Below are 26,581 nucleotides of genomic sequence, written 5' to 3'. Positions count from 1 at the left end.
GTTAAGAATGGGCAAATCTGTAATTATATTAAATTTTCTGGGCACACTCCCAGTCTCGGCTAGAAATATTAGCCTTCTGGCTCAGAAAGATCCAGTCCTTTCAAAATGGTGATGATTAGGAAAAACCAAAGAGCCATCAAAACTAGAGTCAAAACCATTTTAGACCTTGAGAGATCAGCTCATGGTCGAGAATGTATTGTTATAGGAAGCTGTCTATTTCTATGCCGTATGACACTGAGGAAACGTCCACCCAGTCAAATCCCCTTTGCTCCCAACTATCTTCTATTAAGTAATATTTTGGTGTATATATTGTTTACAACACCATTCAGCATGTTAGACAGACAGTGGTGCTAGTCATGTCATTCATAATAATCAATTATAATAACTAGATGCAATCAGCTAATTCTGCAAACTTAAGTTCAAATATCCATTTTAAACCAGCCAATTTCAAGAGAATTTGGGTAGAGTTTTAAGGACTGAAATATTCTAAACCAATATGAAAGTGTTTCATATTAAGGCACATCAATTAAAAAGAAAGCTGTTTAATTCAAATTCTAAATTGATATAGGAATAATTGCCTCCGTAGAAATATTATTAAAACTCCGATCTCGTGGGTACCATTATTGAGGCAAAGACTGCAAAATTATTCAAGATGAATTTTTAAAACTGAGAAAACTTCACTCCTCCAGAAAAATTATTTAGAGACCAAATAGTCTCCCTTTACTAGTATCTATTTTTTGTAATCTCTGTGAACACATCTTTACTGCAACCTTTATTTTACAGTAAGTACCATAAGTGGTATTTCCAGTTAATATTCAAGTTAAAAGATGATGCCAACCCCCAGATCTATCAATCAGTGTTATGCTGTCATCAGCATAAATGAATTGATAGCTAAAATCAACATGCAGAGGGTTGAAAGGTGTGCATTTGTGAATCTCTTCCAACAAACAGCTTTTAAATATAGGAAATTTAAATAAGAATTGCTTTGTGTTGAAAGTATTCCCTCCAGCAAACATATGCTTCCTGTTAAAACATAAATTTATTTTTTTTCTTGCTATGGATTGGAGAATGAGTGTTATAATAGGAGTTGTTTTTTTTCCATTACATGGTGAAACATGAACAAAGCCCTCAGCAAGATATACCAAATGCAGTTTTATCATTGCTTTTCAATTTCATTGTCTGAGGTGTTGAAAGGGAAAAAGATACCAGGCTGACTTTTCCACGTGTCTGCAGCAGTTTTGAAGGTGATATTCATAAAATCCAATGTGTGGATCTCCTGTCATTTATATACCCATCCTCAACCTGTGTGAAGCTTTATGGAAAGCCACTTCAGGGCCTTTCCCACCCTGTTGTTATCTTACCTGTAACAGCGTTTGCTGTGTGGGCTGATATTAAGTGGGATAGAAAACCACCTATGCGGGACAGTTATGCCAGTTGGAGACAGTTCTCCCACAAGATCACACTTTTTCTTCCAAGTTTCACTCAGCCTCTCAAATCCAGCCTTAAACCTTTCAGTGGAAACTCTCAGCCTATCTCTTAGAATCCAACAATGTACCCACCACTAGTATCAGACTCGCCGGTCTGTAATTGCCAGGCTTTTCCTTACAGCCTTTCTTAAATAAAGGCACAACATTAAACAACCTATAGTTCTCCAGCACCTCACCTTTGGTTGTACATGTTACAAATATCTCTCCTAAGGGCCCCACAATTTCTTGCCTAACTTTCCACAATGTCTGGGGTATACTTGATCAGGTCCTGGAGATTTAGCCACCTTTACGAATTCTTAGAATCGGCCCAACAAGTCCACACTGACTCTCCAAAGAGCATCCCACCCAAACCCATTCCCCAAACTCTGCATTCACCCCTGACTAATGCACCTAACCTACACATCCCTGAACACTATGGGCAATTTAGCATGGCCAATTCACCTAATCCACATATCTTTGGATTGTGGGAGGAAATTGGAGCACCTGGAGGAAACCCATGCAGACACTGGGGAATGTGCAAACTCCACATACAAGTCACCCAAAACCGGAATCGAACCTGGGTCCCTTGTGCTGTGAGGTAGCAGTGCTAACCACTAAGCCACCATGTCACCATTTTTTTTAAGGCCTCCAGTATGTCCTGTGATGTGGATTCTTTTCAAGACGTCAATATTTATTTCCCCAAGTTCTGTAGCCTCCATTTCTTTCTCCACAGTAAAAACTGACGCAAAATATTCATTTAGTATCTGTCCCATCTCCTGTGCTTCCACACATAGATGACCTTGTTGATCTTTTGCTCTTAATGTACTTCTAGAACCTTTTTGGATTCTCCTTAACCTTATCTACAAAGCAAACTCATATCCTCCTTTTTACCCTCCTCGTTTCCCTCTTAAGAATGCCCTCATACCCTTATACTCTTCAAAAGATTCATTTGATCGCAGTTGTCTATACCTAATGTGTGACCCCTTCTTCTTCTTGACTGGAGCCTCAATATCTTTATTCATCTTTTGTTCCCTACTCTAACAGGGACATAATGTCTCTGAACTCTTGTTATCTCGCTTCTGAAAGCCTCCCACTTGCCAGTCATCCCTTTGCCTGTAAATAGTCTACTCCAATCAACTTTGAAAGTCCCTGTCTCATACCTTTAAAATTTGCCTTACTCCAATTTAGAACTTTAACTTTTATGCAAGGCTAATCCTTGTGTATTACTGTTTTAAAACAAATAAAGATTATGATCATTGGTTCCAAAGTGCTCCCCCACTAACACTTCAGTAATTTACCTGTCTTATTTCCCAAGAGAAGGTCATGTTTTGCTCCTTCTCAAGCACATGCATCTACAAATTGATAAAGAAAATTTTCTTGAACACATTTAACAAATTCCTCACTATCCAAGCCCTTAACATTATGGCAATCTCTGTCTATGTTTGGAAAGTTACAATCCCCTACTATTACAATCCTGTTATTCTTATGTATATCTGTGATGTTTCTACATATTTGCTCTTCAGTTTCCCGCTGACTATAGGGGGCCTATAGTACATTTCTGACTTCCACCCATATAGCTTTACTGGAATATCTCAGAAATATCCTCTGAAATATAGCAGTGATATTTTCCTTTGTCAAAAATACCACTCCCTCTCCTCTCTTGCCTTTATTTCTTGCCCTCCTTTTTTTTTAACCATTTCTAAACTTAAAACATTGCAATGTCAGTCCTGTCTGTCCCTCAGCCATGTTTCAGTAATAGCAATGATGTCCCAGTCCCAAGTTCCCATACTTTATACCTTATGTTTGCTCATACGTGCTGTCTACAAACTTAACTTGTTTTTGTAATTCTTGTGTTTTTTTTATTATAAGCTCCGTTATCCATTTTAATAAAAACTTCATATCATGACAGATGTCATCTCCCCTTCAAAGGAGTTTGTTTATTCTGTAAATTGTTTTATTCCAGCACAGAGTTAACACTTCTGGTACTGCCAAAATGCTTGTTTGATCAAGCATTAAGTTCAAAAGACTACAGTGAGTTCAAATTTCCCTCCTTTTTCAATCATACACCACTGTTTACCCTCACCAGTAAAAATAAGATCTGTTGGCAATGAAAGCATCTTTCCATATCTGGGACCCACCCACCATTTTTAAAATCTGCAGTGTCTTCTGGGTTCATTTCAAACCAGTCTAAACTATAGCTGGTCGGATCCTCTCAGGATCTACCCTGCTCTGTCCTTTGAGATTTGTATATGTTTAAAAGAGATTGTCTCTCATTCTTCTAATTACGTGATCTCTCTTACAGCAGACAGTACCAAAGATAGTCTTCTGTTTATTGCAATGGCAGGAACTCATCAAATATGGGTCATTTTTCTAGAAGATGGAAAACTTCATAGTGGAATGTAAGTAATTGTTGACAATTTTTTATAACAATATTCTCCATATATAGAGAAATATTTGTTGGACATTTGAGTGTACTTCTGAAGGCTTTCTTAAACTGTATTAATTTACACAATATATGTGGCTTCAAAATGGCTCACTGACATAGAGTTATATATTCATCACCTGTGTAGTTCTCTATCAGACTGGGATTGCATGCCCCTTTGAGAACATTTTTAATTTGCTGCAAACCAGATAAAGTGATTGATACTTCAAATCCTCTAAGCGTGTTTTAGATAGTACTGTTTAATTTCAGTTTACTGTATTTTCAATTCATATCTAAGAACAAATAATATATTCATCAATTAAACACCCTGTTCCCTTGCAACATTCTCCAATTGTAGTACTAAAGTACATCTGTATTTCATAATTGGAAAAGCTTGAAAGCCATGTAATTCAGATTGAATTTTTAAGAACAGTGTTATTTACAAAAGTACAAAGAAAATTACAGCACAGGAACAGGCCCTTTGGCCCTCCAAGCTTGTGCCAATCCAGATCCTCTATCTAAACCTGTTGCCTATTTGCCAAGGATCTGTATCCATCTGCTCCCTGCCCATTCATGTATTTGTCTAGATACATCTTAAATACCACCTCTGCTGGCAACACGTTCCAGGCATCCACCACCCTCTGCGTAAAGAATTTTCCACATATATTTCCTTTAAACTTTTCCATCTCACCTTGAACTTGTGACCCCTAGTAATTGAGTCCCCCACTTCTTGCTATCCACCCTGTCTATGCATCTCATCAGGTTCCCCCTCAACCTCTGTCTTTCTAATGAAAATAATCCTAATCTACTCAATCTGTTTTCATAGCTAGCACCCTCCATACCAGGCTACATCCTTGGTGAACCTCCTCTGTACCCTCTCCAAAGCATCAAGATCCTTCTGGTAATGTCGCAACCGGAACTGTATGCAGTATTCCAAATATGGCCGAACCAAAGTCCTATATAACTGTAACATGACCTGCCAACTCTTGTACTCAATACCCCATCCACTGAAGGAAAGCATGCCATTTGCTTTCTTGACCACTTTATCGACCTGTGTTGCCATCTTCAGGGTGCAATGGACCTGAACACTCCGATCTCCTTGTACATTAATGTTCCCCAGAGCTTTTCCATTTACCATATATTTCAGTCTAGAATTGGATCTTCCAAACTGCATCACCTCGCATTTGCCTGGATTGAACTTCATCTGCCATTTCTCCATCCAACGCGCCAATCTATCTATATATATTACAGTCTCCTTCAGTATCTGCGATTCCACCAATTTTCGTGTCATCTACAAACTGGCTAATCAGACCACCGATACTTTCCTTCAGATTATTTATGTATATCATAAACAAAAGTGGTCGTAGCACGGATCCCTATGGAACACCACTGGTCACAGTTCTCCATTTTGAGAAACTCCCTTCCACTACTAGATTCTGTCTCCTGTTGTCCAGCCAGTTTTATATCCATCTAGCTTGTACATCCTGGACCCCATGCGACTTCGCTTTCTCCATCAGCCTATCATGGAGACCTTATTAAATATCTTACTGAAGACAATGAATATGACATCTACAACCCTTCCCTCATCAATCAACTTTGTCACTTCCTCAAAGAATTTTGTTAAGTTGATAAGACATGACCTTCCCTGCACCAAACCATGCTACCTATCACTGATAAGCCCATTTTCTTCCAAATATATATCGATCCTCTCCCTCAGTATCTTCTCCAGCAGTTTCCTTACCAGTGGCTCACCAGTCTATAATTACCTGGATTATCTTTGCTACCCTTATTAGACAAGTGGACAACATTAGTAATTCTCCAGTCCTCCAGGACCCCACCCATGATCAAGGTTGCTCCAAAGATCATAGTTCAGGCCCCGGCTATTTCCTCTCTCGCTTCCCTCAGTAACCTGGGATAGATCCCATCCAGACCTGGGGACTTGTTCACCTTTAACTCCTTTTAGAATACCCAACATGTCCTTTCTCCTTATGCCGACTTGACCTAGAGTAATCAAATGTCTATCCCCAACCTCAACATCATATCCCTCTCCTCGGTGAATACCGATGCAAAATACTCGTTAAGAGTCCCACCTGTTTTCTCTGACTCCATGCATAACTTTCCTCTTTTGTCCTTGAATGGGCCAACCCTTTCTCTCGTTACCCTCTTGCTCCTTATATACGAACAAAAGGCTTTGGGATTTTCCTTAATCCTGTTTGCTCAAGATATTTCATGACCCCTATTAGACCTCTTAATTCCTCGTTTTAAATTGGGCCTGCTTTCGCGCTATTCTTCCAAAGGTTCATCTGTTTTCAGTTGCCTAGCCTACGTATGCTTGCTTTTTCCACTTAGCTAGTCTCACAATTTCACCTGTCATCCATTGTTTCCCTAATCTTGCCATCTCTATCCCCCATTTTCTGTCTTGCACTTTAATCAACCTCTCTTTAAAGGCCTCCCACATATCAAATGTGGATTTACCCTCAACAGCTGTTCCCAATCCACATTCCCCAGCCCCTGCTGAATTTTGAAAAAGTTGGCCTTCCCCCAATTTAGCACTCTTCCTTTAGGACCACAGTCATCTTTGTCCATGAGTATTCTAAAACTTACAGAATTGTGATCACTATTTCCAAAGTAATCCCTTACTGAAACTTCAACCACCTAGCCGGGGTCATTCCCCAACACCTGGTCCAGTATGGCCCCTTCCTGAGTTGGACTATTTACATACTGCTTTATAAAAACCTTCCTGGCTGCTTCTTAGAAATTCTGCTCCATCTAAACCTCTAACACTAACTGAATCCCAATCAATGTTGGGAAAATTAAAATCTCCCTGTTGCTCCTACATCTTTCCATAATCTGTCTTATATATTTGTACCTCCATCTCACACTTGCTTTTGGGAGGCCTGTTGTACAGCCACAACATTGTTACCGCACCCTTCCTATTTCTGAGCTCTGCCCATTTTGCCTCCCTGCTCGAGTACTTCATAGTGCCGTTCCTCAGCACAACTGTGATATCCTCTCTGACCAGTAATACAACTCCTCCACCCCTTTTACCTCCCTCTGTATCCCACCTGAAGCATCTATAACCTTCCCTTAACCAAGTCTCTGTAATAGCAATAACATTATACTCCCAAGGTACTAATTCAAGCCCTCAGTTCATCTGCCTTCTCTACTACACTTCTCATATTAAAACAAATGCACCTCAGATCACTTACCCTTTTCTTTCATCCTCTGATCCCTGCCTAGTCTTCCCCTTAGTCATGCTGACTTCATTATCTAGTTCCTTACAGGCTTTAGTTACTACCTTCTTACTGTCCACTAATATCCTCATTTAGTTCCCATCCCCCTGCTACATTAGTTTAAATCCTCCCCAATACCTTAACGATAAGAAAAGGATTCTGCTCAAAAAGATGTACAGTCTGTCTTCTTGGATCAGTGATCTGTTTGACTAACTGTGAAGTTTATATATCATAAATAAGAAAGAATTTGAAAAAATAGAGGGTGAAATTTTCCCATTTGTAGGTATTGTTTTGTCAAGTGAGATTCACAGTGCTTTGACTGCTATGGTTTGGATTGACTTTTCTGCTGTAATCTCCCACTTCTCATCTCATTAACTCAGATGTGTTGGGCACCTTTCGTGGGAAAATTGCACAGCTGGAGAGGGGGGGAGATTCTCACCACTGTTAGGAATTTCTGGCTTTCATACCTCTGGTGCCATTTTCAAATCCCAGCTACACATCAGTTCAGCAGCTGCAAGATGGAAAGGAGCTCTCACACTTTGGTGTTCATCTAACATTCAACATATAGCCCATTAGAAAGGAAAGCTTGCTGCCTGCCTGGCTGAAAGGGATGGATACTGATAAAGAGGAGCACAGTACTTTTTCCTACTGATATATCCACCCCCTTTGTTTTGCTAAATGCACTCCCACCATCACAAGTACCCTCTCTCTCTCTGTCTGCAATAAAAAGCAATTTAAGCCACAGAGGATGGCAATCTGTAACTTAGCTCTAAAGATTGTTTGCACAATGAAAGTAATGCGGGCCACTGAGATTAGCAGCCTGTAGGTCAGTACTGAAACTAGTGAATGTGCCTTAAAGTGATGTGAAGTGTGCAAAGGCTGGCTCAGGTTAGCAGTAAACTGAAAAAGTACTAACTAGACAAGCTAAGTGCACTAAGATGCTTCCCATGCACATGCATGAGATGCATCAATGTCCCTGCACAGAAAACAACCTGAAAAAAGCATTTAAGTCATTGGATGTTTCTGAGCTACAAAGTGAAGTGTTAATGGTTGAAGTGATGTCTGATATAGACAGGCAGGAGGCTGGAAGAACACAGCAAGCTATTCAGCATCAGGAGGTGGAGAAGTCAACCTTTCTAATGTAACCCTTCTTCAGGACTGGGGTGCATGTAGGGGGAGCTGCAGATAAAGGGGGTGGTGGGGACAGGGTGGTGAAGTGAGGATAGGTGAAGACAGGTAGAGGGTACGACTTGGTTAATGGGAGGAATGAATCTGGTTGGTGGCAGGGAGGAGTGGAAGGGATGGGGAGGATCTGGGAAGGGAGGTTATTTGAAATCAGAGAACTCGATGTTGAGTCCTCCAGGCTGTAGGCTGCCTAGGCGGAAGACAAAGGTGTTGGAGCACAGAACAGGCCCTTCAGCCCACGATGTTGTGCTGACCATTGATCCTCATGTAAGGTAAACCCTCAAGTTTCTGTGACCATATGCATTTGCAGCAGTCTCTTAAATATCCCCAATGACCTCGCTTCCACAACTGCTGCTGGTAATGCATTCCATGCTCCCACAACTCTCTGCGTAAAGAACCCGCCTCTGACATCCCCTCTATACTTTCCAACAAACCGCTTAAAACTATGACCCCTCGTTTTAACAATTTCTGCCCTGGGAAAAAGTCTCTGGCTATCAACTCTATCTACGCTTCTCATTACCTTGTACACCTCAATTAGGTCCCCTCTCTTCCTTTTTACCAATGAAAAATGTCTGAGCTCAGTCAACCTCTCTTCGTAAGATAAGCCCTCCATTGCAGGCAGCATCCTGGTAAACCTCCTCTGAACCCTCTCCAAAGCAGCCACATCTTTCCTACAATAGGGCGACCAGAACTGTTCCTCCAATTTGCAGTGTAGTTCATTGTGGCAATGGAATAGGCCAAGGATGGTCATATCGGAAAGGGAGTGGTTAGGGGAATTGAAATGGGCTGTGACTGTGAGGTCTGGTCGGCCCCTGTGGGCTCAGCTACGGTGCTCAGCCAAACAGCATAATGACGTGAGGCTGGTAGTTTGCAGACTTGCATGGACAAAGGGTGACGAGGGTGGGTGGCCTTGGAGCATGCAGAGACTTTGTTCTGTTCTCTGAAGGAAAAAGTAGAGACACCTGTGATGGGCACTGGGCTAGCTGCAACTGCCCAGTATTTGTTCTTATTTGCTTGTCGGGAATTTGCACTGGCTAGTATCTGAATGAAGGAGAGGGGAATAGTCATGGTGTATTAGTGGGCAGTGTTGGGCTTGAATGAGATGAAAAAGTAATGATAACATACTCAAACTCACTCAGTGGTAAGATTCAGAAATCACCATTTAAGCCCCAATAGAAAAATCAGGAAAAATGAATCACAATGTCATCTGTCAGATTTTCTCACTCTTTCTACATTACCTTCCTTGCCATTATTCACACCACATTGGGGAGGGGAAATTCCAGCCAAAAGTTTCATTGCTCAATAAATGTTGCCTGAAATAAAATTTGGAATTATTTTGTGACTGACATCATGGATGCATTTGAAAAATAACTACTACTTTGTAGTAACATTAAACCTAGAACATGACCAAAGACCATTCTCATTTAGATCATTTCAGCTATTATAACAGGAATGGGTTAATTGGTGTAGCAGTGTATTTATATCTGCTCAGTGTCAGTAAATGTAAACAAAGCTTCACAAGCATGTCCTAGTGGAAACAATCCATACAATTTAAATCTCTAGGCCATGAGTTGTTGTCGGAACACATCCAAAGTCATCTACAGTTAACAAGACTTGCCCTTACACATTTAAGTGAATTTTTTACATAGCATATTTTTGAAAGTTGATGATGGCACAGGAAAGGAAGCCAGGCATGTGAAACTGGTGTGAACAGAGCATAACATTGCTATCACTTTAATCAATCAAATTAAAGTATTGTGACATGAATAGTGCAAGGACTTAGAAGTGAGTGAATTCAAAACCAACTCAAGCAAAGAAAGATTGTTTTATGACCAAAAGAAAAAGTTTTATGTTCGTGAAATCTTCAACAATAGTTCATACATGAAGAAATGAAACATACTTGTAATAATTAATTTTCAGTGCTAGAGATCTAAATTGATGTAATTAGCACTAACCTAACCAGTGTTTTTTAAACAAAAGGCAACTGAACTGGAATGAATAAGATTTAAATTTCAGTGGTAGATTAGGTTCATCAAACATGCAAATACAACTAATGATGCAATTTTCTTGAAGCTAATTGCACACATCTTGGACAACATCTGGTTATCCACGTATAATAATACATCCATCCTCTGCTTGAATTTGTTGTACATTAACACATAAATAGCACTGAGCAGCATCAGTTTCATAACCAATGGCCTAGTGGTATTATCACTGGACTATTAATCAGAAACTCAGGTAATGTTCTGGAGACACAGGTTTGAATCCTGCCATGGCAGCTGGTTAAATTTGAATTCAATAAATATCTGGAGTTAAAGAGTCTAATGATGACCAGGAATCCATTGTCGATTGTTAGAAAAACCCATCTGATTCACTAATGTCCTGTAGGGAAGGAAACTGCCATCCTTGCCTGGTGTGGCCTCATGTGACTCCAGACCCATAGCAATGTGGTTGACTCTTAACTGCCCACTGGGCAATTAGGGACAGGCAATAATCAGCAACACCCTCATCCCATGATTTTTTTTTTAAATTGCCTGTAGATTTTAACCCAATGTCTCCTTGACATGGAATAGTAGAAGGAGGAAGAGTTTTAGGCTGACTGAAATGATATATTCCACTAGTGTGCCAGCCGTAAAACCTACAATTTATTCCTTACATCAATGAATTTTAATAACGGAATACAAGAAATTACAGATTTAATTATCCATGAGTTAGGAAAATAATGTGTAGAGTATTTCGATACAGATTTCCATTGACGTTTAAAAATGAAAGAAAATCTTATGAGCTTGTGCATCCTTTTTCTTTTGCGGAATAATTATTTAAGGCATTAGTATATTTGTTGACTACTGAAACTGGCCATGGGTAATGATGATTAATATGTTAAGAATATAATCAATCTGCCTGGCCTCTGATTCAAAACATTTGAATGTGATCTGGTACAAAAACAGATTTTATGAAAGTGTTCAAGTCAGGATTTTATGCAACACTGGGGATCTCAGATGCGACTTTTCTCCACTGCCATGAACCACTACGGTTTCTAAACCAAAAATAATATCTGAAAGTAGCCACATTGTTCTCTGGCTGCTGCCAAATCTGCTTAGGCACATTGCAGGCAGTGGCACGGCCTGAAAAATACTGGGTAATATAGCTTCCAAAATGTTGGTGTTTTTGCAAAAAGAACAAATTGATATGTTGTTCTATCTGAACAGGATCCAGTTATTTTGAAGAGATTATGCAGTTTATAATTTGGATTGGACCATATTCAGAAATTTACAATAACGTGAAGTTTGTAACCAGTTGAAATAATGCAGTAGTACTTTCATATCTTGGTACACTTACAAAATTTTTGAAGAGAAAATGTTTCTGAAATTGTTTCATTCATTTTTTAAGACAAAGTATAGCTAAAAGTACAACTTCAAAATTTATGTTCGTGTTACAAACGTGTGTATGTATATGTTTCTCCTAGTGAGTATAAAAAGGGAACATGCATTCGTTTTGCTGGGAGTGGGAATGAGGAAAATCGAAACAATTCCTATCCTCACAAAGCAGGATTTGCTCAACCATCAGGTCTATCTGTAGCTCTTCCAGAATGGAATTGCCTTTTCATTTCTGACAGTGAGAGTAGCACAATCCGCTCTGTATCCCTGAAGAATGGTGCTGTAAAAAACCTTGTGGGAGGAGAAAGGGATCCTCTGGTAAGTAAGATCTTTCATGTTTTAAATGAGCTTTAGTTGAGTAAATTTGTCATCTTCAATAGTACAAACTATTAGTTACTAAACCCAGTTATAGGAATTAAATACATAGCAGTAGCATCTCAGAACATATGCAGTTGATTGAAGAAGATAACATTTTCGAAAGTTCAGTAGCACCACTTATGTTTGAATACTATTTTAATATGTGACCAGCAAGTTGTAAAAATTCTTTCAGTTGTTAGAAATAAATGGCTGATGAGGCCCAACCGAGTTGCTATGCACATTTCATTTTTCAGGTAATTGCTACTATCCAAATTTACTTAATTGGAAGAAAAAAAATTGTAGTAAATACATTTTAAAAATGGGTTTTATGTAATTTTTTTCCTGTGTTAGCTGCAAGAATGTTATAATGAAGTACAGGCCATTCTGTTATAAAGCACATTTCGTTAGCACAAATTAGCTGTAATACAATTGACAAATTGTGGATGTTGTTTGGATAATGCAAGTGTTCGACTGAACGGATATAGCCATTTTCTATTCGTGATCTTCTACAGTGTGATTTTCTATAGCAGTTTTCCATAGTGTGATTTTCTATAGCACGACGTCGCAGAGGATCACATCCGTCGCCTTATAGCAGAATGACCTGTCGATTATAGAATCTCAAGAGTGTTCAAATACATACAAACTCACTTGTATCTGTTTTATCAAACTATATTATGCTATACAGCATGAGTTTTAAGTATTCAGACTAAGAGTAAATGGAGCTTGATTTGGTATGTAAAATTATGTAACACTTCCCACTATTTATTTGAATTCTGAACAGTTTTTCACAGATTATGATGTGTGCCATAAATAAAAGCTTTTCTGGTTAGAAAACAAAAGGCTCAAACGTATGAAGTTATGTTACACTCCATGAATGTAGTCCAGATTTGAAATATGCACTTTGATATTGATGTGCACATATGCTATATGCATGTGTCTATTTATTGAAGCTTGCATCTTACTTGTCCATGTCCATTATGTGTTAGTTTGGATGTGGCACTTGACATGCTAATTTCGTGCAACCTGTTTATAAATGAGCAACAAATCATATTTGCACAACAGCAGGGAGCAGAGCTCATTAAATACCAGTAATGGTATTTACAAATCAAGCATGAGTAGTGAAAACTTCAACTAATTAGTAAAAGTTATTTAGCCAACTAAATTGCTGAAAATTATTTGGCAAGTTGGTTTGAATTACCATCTTAAATTTTATCCAAAATTCAATTTTGCTGCTAAACATAAACTCATAAAATTTAAATTATTATTTTAAAAGTATTTATTTTTATCCAACCAAAATTTTCAGCATGAAATGACTTGCCACAACTGTTGAATACTTGGCTAGAGATTAAACCGTTGCACTGATCAAACCAGGTGCTCAACCTGAGCTCTCAATGTTATCCAGTCTGCTGATGCTTAGACTACACCACATGAAACAAGGAAGAGTCCACACTCTATATTGTTTGTATTTTTGATTGTGGACTGAAATGAAGAAAACACTGTTTTACTAACCAAGACAATGGAAGAGATTGCTGCACTTTTCAAAATAAGTTACCAACACTTATTGCAAGTGTTATCTACATTGCTGCTTGTTCAAGCAGTGGAGTTGAGGTCACTCCAAAAAGCTAGATACAAGGGGTGTATAAGAAAGGAGATTTGGTCAGCAACAAGTAAATGATTGGTCTGTGGAGTGATGACGGTTGTCAATAACAAAGGCCTTCTGCCTTCCCTGCTATGCCTTGCCTTGCTTTTTGCACTATATCCCCTCAGCTAGAGCTTCAAGGCTCCTAGTACTTCTGTCTTGCTTTTTAGCACAGACGTGCAGCGAGGCAAATTCTCTTGTTTGTCAACAGTCATCAGTTAAGGAAGTGGATATTTTTCTGTACTACATCATGCTGTCTCAATCTCATACCTGCACTATGTGCTTGAAGCATTAGTGACAAATGCACTGCTTTTCCTTCAGCCAAATGATCATGTCTCAACATAGTCCTCAGTCATAACAAGGGAGGCATCCTTCAGTCTAAGGTCATGGGATCATACAATCCCTACAGCGTGGAAGCAAATTATTCGCCCATCAAATCCACAATACTCTGCAAAGAGAATCCTGCCCATCCCCAACCCCCTGTAACTCTGTATTTCCCATGGCTAATTCTTCTAACCTACACATCTCTGGATACTGTGGAAAATCTTGCATGGCCAATCCACTTAACCTGCACATCTTTGGACTGTAGGAGGAAATGGAGCACCAGGGGAAACCTGGGGAGAATGTCTTTGTGGAGTTTGCACAGTTACTTGAGGCTGGAATTGAACCCAAGTGTCTGGGTCTATGAGGCAGCAGTGCCACTTTAGCACATGGGTCTCAGCACAGTATGTCAAGTGCAGCCTCTGATATTATTCCAAGGTTAGTTTGGCATTTGGGACAGTCAGGGTCAGCAACCTCTCCTCGTGTGGATGAAGAGCACCCCACCACCCATCTTGTCTCTTTTTTTCCCTATATTGGGCCTCTCTCTTCTCATGCAGGGTATTCCTTTAGATTGTGACAACTGTAGACCAGGCTGGCAGCATCTGTTTTGACAATCCTGAGGGAAGAGGGCAGTCTCCTTCACATCACCTCCTTGTCCTGGTCCCTGTCAGTAAAGTGAAGTGCCAGTTTTCCTCTGTCAGGTGTGTTTGAGGCAATTCACACTGATCATGAAGAGCAGTGCTTCACTGGGTGCAAGGCTGGGCTTTAAAGAGTGTGGAGATCCCAGGAGTGGCAAGTATTTCCAACGATGAATGGGAAAATACGACAAGTGGACCACCATAGAGGTATGATGCATTGGTAGTGAGATGAGTTTTAGAAAATAGTATTAAGAAACTTGATGACCTTTGTGGAGAGAAACACTTCAAGATACACACGAAAATTGACACTAAACTGATTTCTGGTAAAATTCAATCCATTATCTCACGAAAGTAACACAAAATGCAAATGGCTATAGGCAAAACATTTCGCACATTTAAAACTCTTAAGATCACTGCAATTGTAAAAGTAAGGAGGAACTTTCACCAGCTTTATATGTTATCGAGTCACAGTCACATAGCATGGAAACAGATCCTTTAGTCCAACACGTCTTCACCAACCAGTTATTCCAACCTGACCTAGTCCCATTTGCTAGCAATTGGCCCATATTCCTCTAAATCTATCTGATTCCTATAACAATCCACATGCCTTTTAAATGTTGTCAGTGTCCTTGCCTCCACCACTTCCTCTGGCAGCTCATTCCATATATGCACCACGCTTTGCATGAAAATGTTACCCCTCTGCTCCTTATGCCTTCTAGTTTTGGATTCCCTCAGCCTAGGAAAAAGGCCTTGGCTTTTCACCCTATCCATGTCCCTCATGATTTTATAAACCTCTGTGAGGTTACCCCTCAGCTTCTCACTCTCCAGGGGGAAAAAGCCTCAGCCTAATCAGCCTGTCCATTAAACTCAAACATTCCAGTCCCAGCAACATCCTTATGCATTTTTTCTGCACCCTGTCAAGTTTAAAAACATTCTTCCAATAGAAGGTTGATTAGAATTGATTACTGTATTTTAAAAGTGGCCTCACTGATGTCCTATACAGTCACAACATGACATCCCAACTTAGATACACAATGGTCTGACCAATAAAAGTAAATGTGCCAAATGCAGCCTTCATCACCCGATCTACCTGTGACCCCAATTTCGATGAAATATGCACCTGCACCCCTAGATCTCTTTGTTTGACAACATTCTCAGGGACCTGCCATTATTTGTACATGTCCTATCGTGGTTTGTCTTAGCAAAATGCAACACTACATTTATCTAAATTAAACTCTATCTGCCACACCTCAGCCCATAGGCCTATCTGATCATGGGCCTTTTGTACTCTGAGATAATCTTCTTCACTGTCCACTACACCACCTATTTTTGTGTCACATGCAAGCTTACTTATTATATGTCCTACATTCTCATCCAAATAATATATATTTTAGTGATGAAAAGCAGTGAACGTACCACCAATCCTTGTGGCACACTGCTGGTCACAGGCTCTAGTCCAAAAAGTACCTCTCTACCACCACCCTCTGTCTCTTACCTTCAAGCCAATTTTGTATCCGATTTGCTAGTTCTCCCTGAATCCCATGTGATCTAACCTTACAAACCATTCTACCATGCGGAATCTTGTCGAACACTTGGCTGAAGTCCATATAGATAATGTCTCCCACTCTGCCTTCATCAGTCTTCTTTGTTACCTCATTAAACAAACTCAGTCAAGTCAGCAAGGCACGATTCCTCACTCACAAAGCCATGTTGACCGTCCCTAATCTTACCAATCTCCAATCTTTTGGCACCTCATCCGTGGCTGTCAGTGATACAAGTATCTCAGCAAGGGGCCCAGCAATCTTTTCCCTAGCTTCCCACAAAGTTTTGGGAAACACCTGATCAGGTCCCGGGCATTTATCTAACCATATGCGTTTTTAAGACCTCCAGCACTTCCTCTTCTGTTATATGAACTCCTTTCAAATTTTATGTTTATTTGTGATTTGGCTATTGCTGTAGTCATTAATTTGGAAATGGAAATTAAATAATAAAAGATGTATACAATTTTAATATAGTATTTGTGAAGAAACATTCAACGTCAAATACCATTGATCATTCAAATATCATATAAAATGGGCATTAATAAATTAAAAATAAAATGTTGCATTTTTTTAAATTAATGCAATGTGTGTGTCATTCCCAAGGCCACAATCATTGCCCATCCTAATTGCCCTTGAGATGGTGGTGAGCTGTCTCCTTGACAACTAAATAACTTGCTGTTAGGCCATTTCAGGGAACAATAGACCAGTGAGTCTTGCGTCACTAGTGGGTACGTTGTTGGAGGGGATTCTGAGGGACTGGATTTTATACATTTGGAAAGGCAAACACAAATTAGGGATAGTCAACCACAATGCAGTGGAATCAAAATGGACCAGACCCATCATGGACTGTAGATTTCCTTCTCAAATAGATATTTGTGTACCAAATGAATATTTACAGTGATGTGGTAGTTACATGGTCTGCATCATTCATACTAGCTTTCTACTTGAAATGTATTTCATCAACTGTAGTTGAATTGCCCAGCTGCAAATGAAGGGATTTGAACTTACTTTTGAATCTTAAGTCCAGTCCTTGGATTTTAATTTGCTCTTTCAATGTAAAACAAATCAAAACTCTGCTTACGTAAGAAAATTGCATCATATTATGAGGTCATGCTTTTATACTTGATGTTCTCCAGTGGTGTGTATCTGACATACTTTCACATAAACATGATCAGCAATGAAACTTCTGTAAGATTATGAGAGTACTTGGCAATAGGCAAACAATAAACATGCAGTCTAGCAGTAATATGTAACATACACACATGGCAGTTAGTAATTAGCATTGATGAATACATACTGAGCCAGCTTAATCAAAGTATGCTGTCATTTTCCTTATACCATCTCTTATATCACTTGTGGGAAATGAGTAACAGTGTGACTGTGGCTGTTTTCTTGTATCTTTCCATGCATAAGTTACTGGTATCAGTGGTAACCAAAAACATTAGGATTTTAGCATGTTGGAAAATAAAGTTTGCAGAATGTTAACCTGAGTGCTAAACTGTTAGGACTGAAGCAATCATTCTCTTGAAGATTTGGTTAGTAGACCATTTTGCAAAACAGCTTTACATGTTCCACATCCTCCAGGAAACAGTTGTGTCGGGCCCAAAATCCTTTTAAGAAACCTAGTTATGCACTTCATTAGTAATTATCCTTTATTCTATTTCAGTTAATGTCTTGTTTGAACATGTTCCCGTTTTTTATCAGTGGCAACAGTCTCAACTGTACACATTGAACAAGCAAAGACATCTGCATGTATAACTTTGTTTAGACAATTAGTTAATCAAAACCTCTTATCAGAAATTTGTACATGTGGGCACCTGAGCCTTGCTTGCAAAGAGAAAGTACTAGCACGTTAAAAAAAAGTATTCTTGTAGTATTTAAGACACAGGGTAATATTTTGTGTGGAGCATTTCAGATGCTGCTGATTGATTTGTAAATTTTGACATTTTGTGTAATTATTTCAAATTCATTATTTCAATATGCTAATTTTCTTTAATAACCTGGGCTTTTAGAGACTGGATTTCTTCATAGATTAAGACAAATCCCAGCCATCGAACACAAGTAAGCTTAAATATCCACCTCTTTCTGACTGCTAAATGATCAGATTTGCTCCCACCAGAACACTTCAGCATCACTAAATTCAAATGTGTTGCTTCAGTGAAAGATGCATATTGTTGTTGCCTATGGCTGAATATGACAAAGTAGTTATTAGGGGTTTTCTTTTTAACTGACACAGACATTCAAAGGGAATTTTAGCTGATGTAACATTTCATATAGTTCAAATCAAGGCCTTCACAGCCAGACAACAAAATGCCTCTGAGTCTTCATAAACTGGGACTAGAATGCAAGCAGTAAGATTCTGATAAGGCAGCTCAAATGAAAACCATCTGATTTGAAACTTCCGATTTTTATATGAAATAGAAAGGAAAAGCTTGACCTACCTGGATGAGGCTTTTAAAATAATTATAATTACATATTAGAGTAGACAAATATTCATATAACAATAAGTTTAAATTTATTAGATATTGGGGAATTAAATTTATGAAGGCAGTTAGCCATGAATGCAAACATTAGTTTCAATGAATACCTTGAAAATGTTTTCATTCTTAGCAAGGTTAGAACAACAAAAAAGTATAAACAATATAACTTCAAATGAGTACCAAGAAATAATATGGCAAAAGGGGCAGAAATAATTTTGAAATAGGTCACTATAATCTCGAGAGAATAAATAATTTTTACTTTGCAAGTCGGATAAGAGGGAAGCTGTTAACAAAATTGTTAGCTTTGTCACAGAATCATACTAGGTTTAACTATGTATAACTTTATATTAGAGTTGATACTACAAATATTATAACAATGGTAGAAATAAACATCCTTTTTAATCTTCTGGACTAAGATCAGCAAGGGATGTAAATTGCATGTCTGAAAAGTCAACAGTAATAAGCAAGTATATGATACAGCTGGCAAAAGTCTGGGAAGCGACATAACAATCGGCGTTGGAATGTGGTCAGTAATCATAGTAGTCCAAGGACAGGTGATAGGGTGTCTGGCAAACATCATGAGATGATGGGAGGACCATGAAGTTGTCCATCATTGATCGTGTATTCATAGGATTGGACAGAGGGGATGTGGCAAATACTGATGTTAATATTGCATGTAACGATTTTAATGCGGTATGTCTAAATATCCTGTACTTCATTGGAAAGCTAGAGTGTCACTCACTTCCAACCTGAGTTGGACCCCATATGAAAGCCAGATTTCGAATGGTCTCGGGCCTCTCCCATGTGGTAAAGGGGCTCCAAATATAGATTGGTTTGTGTGAAACTCAGTCCTCTTTAAAACCCCTCTCCAACAATTGGAGTTGTGAGCAGGGTTTTGCAGTGTTCTGCTATCAACTGTGTGGTCTCTAATTGTGTGAGTATGTTTGATATTGCAACTTTTTTGGTAGTGGACAAACCAGCTAGTTGATCCCAGCTATAAATTTATGGTACTAAAAGAACTAAGGGAGAAAAGGGAATCTTGCTGTGTATGGTGGTCATTCGATCGGCCCTAGTTCACCCTGGGGACAGTAAAGAGCCCCACACTTGAACAGGGAAAGAAAACAATGTCAAATGGGGTCAGGAGGGATCCAAAGTCATGACTATAGTTGACCAAGCATACAAAAAGCAGAGATGTACTACTAAGACTTTATAAAGCTCTGGTTAGGCCCCATTTGGAGTACTGTGTCCAGTTTTGGTCCCCACACCTCAGGAAGGACATACTGGCACTGGAACGTGTCCAGCGGAGATTCACACGGATGATCCCTGGAATGACAGGTCTAGCATATGAGGAACGGCTGAGGATACTGGGATTGTATTCGTTGGAGTTTAGAAGATTAAGGGGAGATCTAATAGAGACGTACAAAATAATGCATGGCTTTGAAAAGGTGGATGCTAGAAAATTGTTTCTGTTAGGCGAGGAGACTAGGACCCGTGGACACAGCCTTAGAATTAGAGGGGGTCATTTCAGAACGGAAATGCGGAGACATTTCTTCAGCCAGAGAGTGGTGGGCCTGTGGAATTCATTGCCACGGAGTGCAGTGGAAGCCGGGACGCTAAATGTCTTCAAGGCCGAGATTGATAGGTTCTTGTTGTCTAGAGGAATTAAGGGCTACGGGGAGAACGCTGGCAAGTGGAGCTGAAATGTGCATCAGCCATGATTGAATGGCGGAGTGGACTCGATGGGCCGAATGGCCTTACTTCCACTCCTATGTCTTATGGTCTTATGTCTTATGGTCTTAAAACAATTGACCAAATGTTCAAAGCTAATTGGAACCCCATAAATCCACGTGGTTTGTAAAGAAAGTGATTTTAAAAAAAGGAAACAAAGAAAACAAAGCAGTTTGAGCTCATGTAAAATTAATAAAACATCTGAATCATTTAAGAGAGAAACAAAAGAGTCCAAAGTAATGCCATCTGAGGCAGTTTTGGCAGCCCCTGAACCAAATGGAATAACTAAAGGAGCGATACGGAGGTAAACTCCCTTATTGTGACTGTGTGTTAAAGCTGCTGGTTCTGGAATGTAAAAAAGTGGATGTAAAACTAGTTGTATATCTAATGCTCACTACAAGCAAAGTAGAAAGTTAAAAACTGAGATTGAAAGAAAATAAGAAAGTGTTCATAGTTGTAGGACAGAGAGAGAGAGAGACCAGTTTTGGTGTTATGGTCCATGAACTGACTGTTGACTCCTGCTGGTCTGGTTCGTGTCCTTTTTCATTTATTAGCTGTTAAATGTTGTCTTGTGTAATTTGTGTTTTCACCCCCTAGAGCTTGAAATCTGGGGATACTTTGACGATGATGATGTGAAAGTGTAGTGTGTATGTGTATTCTTATTAGTTTGAAACATATATAGTTACAGTGAGGACCCTTATAAGGAACTATCAGTGGTTGAATAAAAGAAAGGCCTTTTACAAATTGATTTCAAATTTGTTTCTCAGAGGCTTGGTTTTAAAAATGGACCTTTTTGGAATCATTTGAACAAAGCCAGTTGAAGGAGGAAAAATCAAGTGAGATAAATTATTTCCCCTTTCCTTAAAATACTGTATAATCTGTTTTGTTCAGCTTGATGAAAGGGTCCTCAGTAAATGTTTAATTTCAGAATTTATATGATTCAAAATGAAAGATTCACGCATGGTTAAAGTAATACTTGGAAGTTCACTCTGGTCAGGAAATGAAATTCCAAACATGATAATTCAAAGATTTGCTCATCTTAAATGTTGATTCGTGTGAATTATACTCTAACAATTGGGAAAACTGGAATTTCTGTAGAGAAGGAAGAGGGGCTGTTGACATAACTACATTCAAGAGGTTTCACTCCACCTCTTTAGATCAGCAGTAAGCTATCTGCACAAAGAATTTATGCAGAGTGCTAGTCGAGGATTCTCTAAAGGTAAACATGCAGGTTGAGTCTGTGATTAAGAAAGCGAATGCAATGTTGTCTCTTATCTCAAGAGGGTTGGAATATAAAAGCAGAGATGTACTACTAAGACTTTATAAAGCTCTGGTTAGGCCCCATTTGGAGTACTGTGTCCAGTTTTGGTCCCCACACCTCAGGAAGGACATACTGGCACTGGAACGTGTCCAGCGGAGATTCACACAGATGATCCCTGGAATGACAGGTCTAGCATATGAGGAACGGCTGAGGATACTGGGATTGTATTCGTTGGAGTTTAGAAGATTAAGGGGAGACTTAATAGAGACGTACAAAATAATACATGGCTTGGAAAAGGTGGATGCTAGGAAATTGTTTCCGTTAGGCGAGGAGACTAGGACCCGTGGACACAGCCTTAGAATTAGAGGGGGTCATTTCAGAACAGAAATGCGGAGACATTTCTTCAGCCAGAGAGTGGTGGGCCTGTGGAATTCATTGCCACGGAGTGCAGTGGAAGCCGGGTCGCTAAATGTCTTCAAGGCCGAGATTGATAGATTCTTGTTGTCTAGAGGAATTAAGGGCTACGGGGAGAACGCTGGTAAGTGGAGCTGAAATGCGCATCAGCCATGATTGAATGGCGGAGTGGACTCGATGGGCCGAATGGCCTTACTTCCACTCCTATGTCTTATGGTCTTATATATTCCATATATATAATTTTTATTGACAGAGGTACTTGGACTAATTAACCCATTCTTCTCAAAGTGGGATGGAAAGATACTATTCTGTTTTTCGGATAACTGCAGATACAGAAAGTTTTTCCAATGGGCTTTGAATTTCTAAGTTTTGTTGCAGACTTACAACGTCGTAAAACAGTGATGGATGAGTCATCCTTAACCCATCAAGCCACTTGTTAACAACACACTTCAATGTCAGAGAACTACTATGAAAATATCAACTATATTGAGTATCAGACATTTCAAACCACTAAGCCTGGGCACATTTATGCATATCATAATAAGAAATTATATTAAGATTTACATGTCTGGCATTCCGAAGGGAATAATTACCTGAAATTTAAAAAGATTCTGGAAAATAATAAATACATGCATACCCGTCTAGGTGGTTTCAATGCACAGAAAACAAAATTGTTAGCGTCTTTGAAGGAGTAAATTAAATATTGAATTTGGACAAATTTACATAGATATGTTAAATATCCAGAGAGAGCTATCAAGTAACGTTTCATAAAAGAAGTCATTTATGAAAAAAAAAATGAACAGTGGATGTTATTGTCTGGAATCAAACAAAAATGTTTGACTTCTGTTTTAAGATATTATAAGAATATGTTTCATTGGACTGCAAATCTCTCCAGGATTCCAGAATGTGATAGGATGGTGACTAGTTAAATTGCAAAATTGGATGAAAACAAGTGTTGAAAGAGTAGGGTAGTGGCAGAAGAAGCCAAACAAAATTATTATGAGTTATTACTGCATTGGGGTTAATATACATTCTATTGAAAGAAAAGTTTTAGATGACAGCACTAAACTGATAGCTTTCTCTTAGTTAAAAACTGAAAGAACTGTGAATGCTGTAAATTAGAAACAAAAATTGCTGGAAAAGCTCAGCAGATCTGGCAGCATCTGTGAAAGGAAATCACAGTTAAAGTTTCAGGTTTGGTGACCCAAAACAGCTGCCTTCTCTTAGTGATATTTGTGTCCTTGTCTTTCCTTTTAAGAGAATTGAATTTGATGATTGAGCCACCACCTGAGGCATTGGGACATTACATGGAGAGATAAGTAAAATTCACAGATCTTTTGATGAGATCATATGAGAATCAAGAATATGTGGCATTAAAATGAGTTACAGCATAAATGTGCAAAGATATTCTGAGACTTGTCCAAAATAGACTGGTAAAAAAGGAGGGAAAATAAATGCACTTAAGAATGGGTTTCAATCATGTTCACCTACTTGAGAAGCAGTATGGCATGAAATGGTTATTGTAGCCAATAAGGTGAGAAAACGTCTTAATCTACAAGACAGTGGACGCCTACTCCCTAGAGAAACTGACCATAAAACAATTGGCATAGAGTAAAGAATGGAATTGCAAGGAAAATTTAGATTTAAACAATCAAGGGCTTTAAGATTAGAACACTTCGTAAAAAGTATCCTTAAGGCAGATTCCGAAGAAAGGGAACTAGAGAATTTTAAGTCCATGTATGATGCTATTTTATTGTTATTGATCTGTGAATGGAGAACTGGAAGAAAGCAAACTAAATTAAGGAGCATAAATCTGAAAGAAAGTGCAAATGTAAACAATTTGAGCAGATCACCACAAACACCAAGGGGAGAGGAACAGAATGTCTGAGAGAAGTTGATGATGGAGAGTAATTGGCAGGATTGCTGAGAAACTATTGGAAGGAGATGGAGTTATTTATAGATGGACCTAGAAATTATTATAAGGGACCGCCCTGCATTGTGTGGGATGTGGTAGACGTTGAGGGAGACTTGAAAGTAGGAGTACAGATCGCTCAAATTTACTCAGCCCTAGTAGCAGAATTAAAAGACCTAATGGAAGCATTGAAATTAGCCAGGGATGAGAGAGTTAACATATACACAACATGTAACCCTCTCATGAAGCCTATGATAGCCTGTACTCTGTGAGAGTGTATCACTTCATCCAGGGACCACATGCAACATGAAGAGAAGGTTAAAGATTTAGTGGAAACCGTAAAGTTGCCCAAACGAACTGTAGTAATTAAAATTATGGAAAGCAATTTACCCAATATGAAGAAGAGGCTGTGATAAACCCAACATTGTGACTGAAAAAATTGGATACTCATATTGAAACTGATGGTGAAAAAAAAATTAAAACATGTCTAACAGAAATCTGTGAACTGACAGCAGCAAAGACTGTCACCTTGCAAAACCTTAAAAATATTGTTGGCAGCATTCCTCCTCCTCCTTCCCCCCCCCCACCGAGTTTCATCTCTGTGTACTGAGACAAAGCCAAGATGTAATGTCACCTATGAGCTAGAAATTGTGGACAAAGGGGTACAGTTAGAGAAGAGATCAACAAGTTCCTTTTCCCCAAGTGAAGTTAAAGAAACCCGCTGTGAAAATTGGATTGTTATCACAGAGAATTACCATAATAGTTAAAAAGAAGAACATTCTTTACATTTGACTGAAATCAGTACTAAAACAAGGAGTAGTCCAAAAGTATCATAAATTCAAGACTTTCAAATCTTATTTTATTGTATACTTTAAAAAGTCTTTTTTAAGCTGCTGTAGAAAAGATGTTGTGGAAAAAGTGGTTTAGCTTGTTCTCAAAACAGATATATCTTTTTGGAAGACATCCAATTTGAACTCTGAATTTGGAATGAGAAATGTTTTGTCTGTGTACCTACTTAGAAAATGTTTTCTTTTAGAAATTTAAAATGCAGTTTGAGATTATTAAAAGGTTTTCTGACAGTTTTTAGAAAGTGAATTCATGAAAGTATGACATATGTCACCTTGGGACTTGGGCTCAGCCCCTTCTGAGACCAGCAGAGTTAATTCCCGCTGGCAGTTTTAAATCTTCTCATACACCCCTTCTGTATGGTAAGATGTATTCCTGTGGATATTATTAACCCACTGGGCTTCTTCCAGTCTCAGTGGATTTTGTGTTTGAATAGATTTCAAAAACATAACAAGGTAGCTGGAAATATTGTGGAGGTAAAGACTTTTCTGAAATTGGGATTGATAAAATTACTTGATACATGTTCAAATATGCAATGGGAAATTCAATTGAGTGTTAAACGTCAAACAAATTTAAATTTTAAACAAGAGCCCAATGGAAACAGACTAGGTGGTGTTAATGTGTATCAGGAAAAGTTGTGAAAGATTATTTTGGAAGAAATTAATTGAAGCCTGTTAGCCTAACAACACTGCAAGGGCTGTACATAAAAGAAGCTTGAATCAGTTGTTGTTCAGTTTGAATTTAGAATAATTTTGAAAAGAGAAAAGTCAAGTATAACCTGACAAGTCGCATTTGAGAAAATTGTATGTATTTTTTCTAAGAAAGACCAAACAAGTGAAATTTGGTAATGCTTGAAATCACACAGTAATAATAATTATTGCCTGACCTGCTGTGGATTTCCAGTGCCACACTTCTTGACAATAATGATTGTTTGTCTCATTTAAAACTGTTATGAAAACGTGCTTCTTTTGCTTAATACTCTGTACAGTAAGGTTTGTCCAGGGTTCCTGAATCATCATAATGGTAATTAATGGGGTATTTTTTAGAATAAAAGAATAGTAACAGGAAAAAAATAGTAACACTTCATCAAATGGATTTTGGAATGACTCACCTTGGGTGTAGTTAAATGGAATGTATCCAATGAAATCAAAGTGTAGATAGAATTAGATAACTAACAATATTCTCTTAGAGATATGCATGGAAACTTCTTTACGCAGAGGGTGGTGGGTGCCTGGAATGCATTGCCAACGGAAGTGGTAGAGGCGGCATGATAGCGTCATTTAAGATGTATCTAAACAGATACATGAATGGGCAGGGAGCAGAGGAATACAAATCCTTAGAAAATAGATGATAGAAGAGTTGGATCAGCGCAGGCCTGGAGGGCCAAAGGGCCTGTTCTTGTGATGTAATTTTCTTTGTTCTTTACATGTAAGTCCTGTGAGTTTTTTTTAAAAGGAAATTAAATTGGCTCATTTGTCCACTGTTTGGAACAACATACCAGGTAAAAAGGATACACAGGCACGCACTAGAGACTTTTGATCTTTCACAAAGATCACCTGGAAGTTAAAAATACATTACATGATCTTGGGAAACCATTGTAAAAACACAGTGATGGTTGTTACATCCGAAGTAATTAACATGCAGGAATGCATGGCAAAACTGCACTGAAGCAAGGTCTTCAGACATGTACACCTACTTAACAAAATGATTAATGTGGCCTGGAAGAGCGCACAAACATAGTTTAAATAATATGACGTTCTC

The 26,581-nt window shown here is 38.7% G+C and overlaps 1 protein-coding gene across 6 annotated transcripts in view; it reads left to right on the top strand.

The window, feature by feature from the left end:
- The window catches only part of nhlrc2 (NHL repeat containing 2), a 93,267-nt gene that overhangs the window by 44,290 nt on the left and 22,396 nt on the right, over nt 1–26,581 (top strand). For 5 of the 6 annotated variants that reach the window (XM_072557378.1, XM_072557377.1, XM_072557375.1 and 2 more), the window contains 2 exons: nt 3,769–3,865; nt 11,773–12,001. In XM_072557378.1, the coding sequence (XP_072413479.1) occupies nt 3,769–3,865; nt 11,773–12,001 (326 nt within the window). The remainder of the gene's footprint in view (nt 1–3,768; nt 3,866–11,772; nt 12,002–26,581) is intronic. The other variant, XM_072557376.1, reaches the window with a different exon arrangement.

This window comes from Chiloscyllium punctatum, chromosome 38 (genome assembly GCF_047496795.1).
Source record: "Chiloscyllium punctatum isolate Juve2018m chromosome 38, sChiPun1.3, whole genome shotgun sequence".
Lineage (NCBI taxonomy): Eukaryota > Metazoa > Chordata > Chondrichthyes > Orectolobiformes > Hemiscylliidae > Chiloscyllium > Chiloscyllium punctatum.
This window is presented reverse-complemented; position numbering and strand designations above follow the sequence as displayed.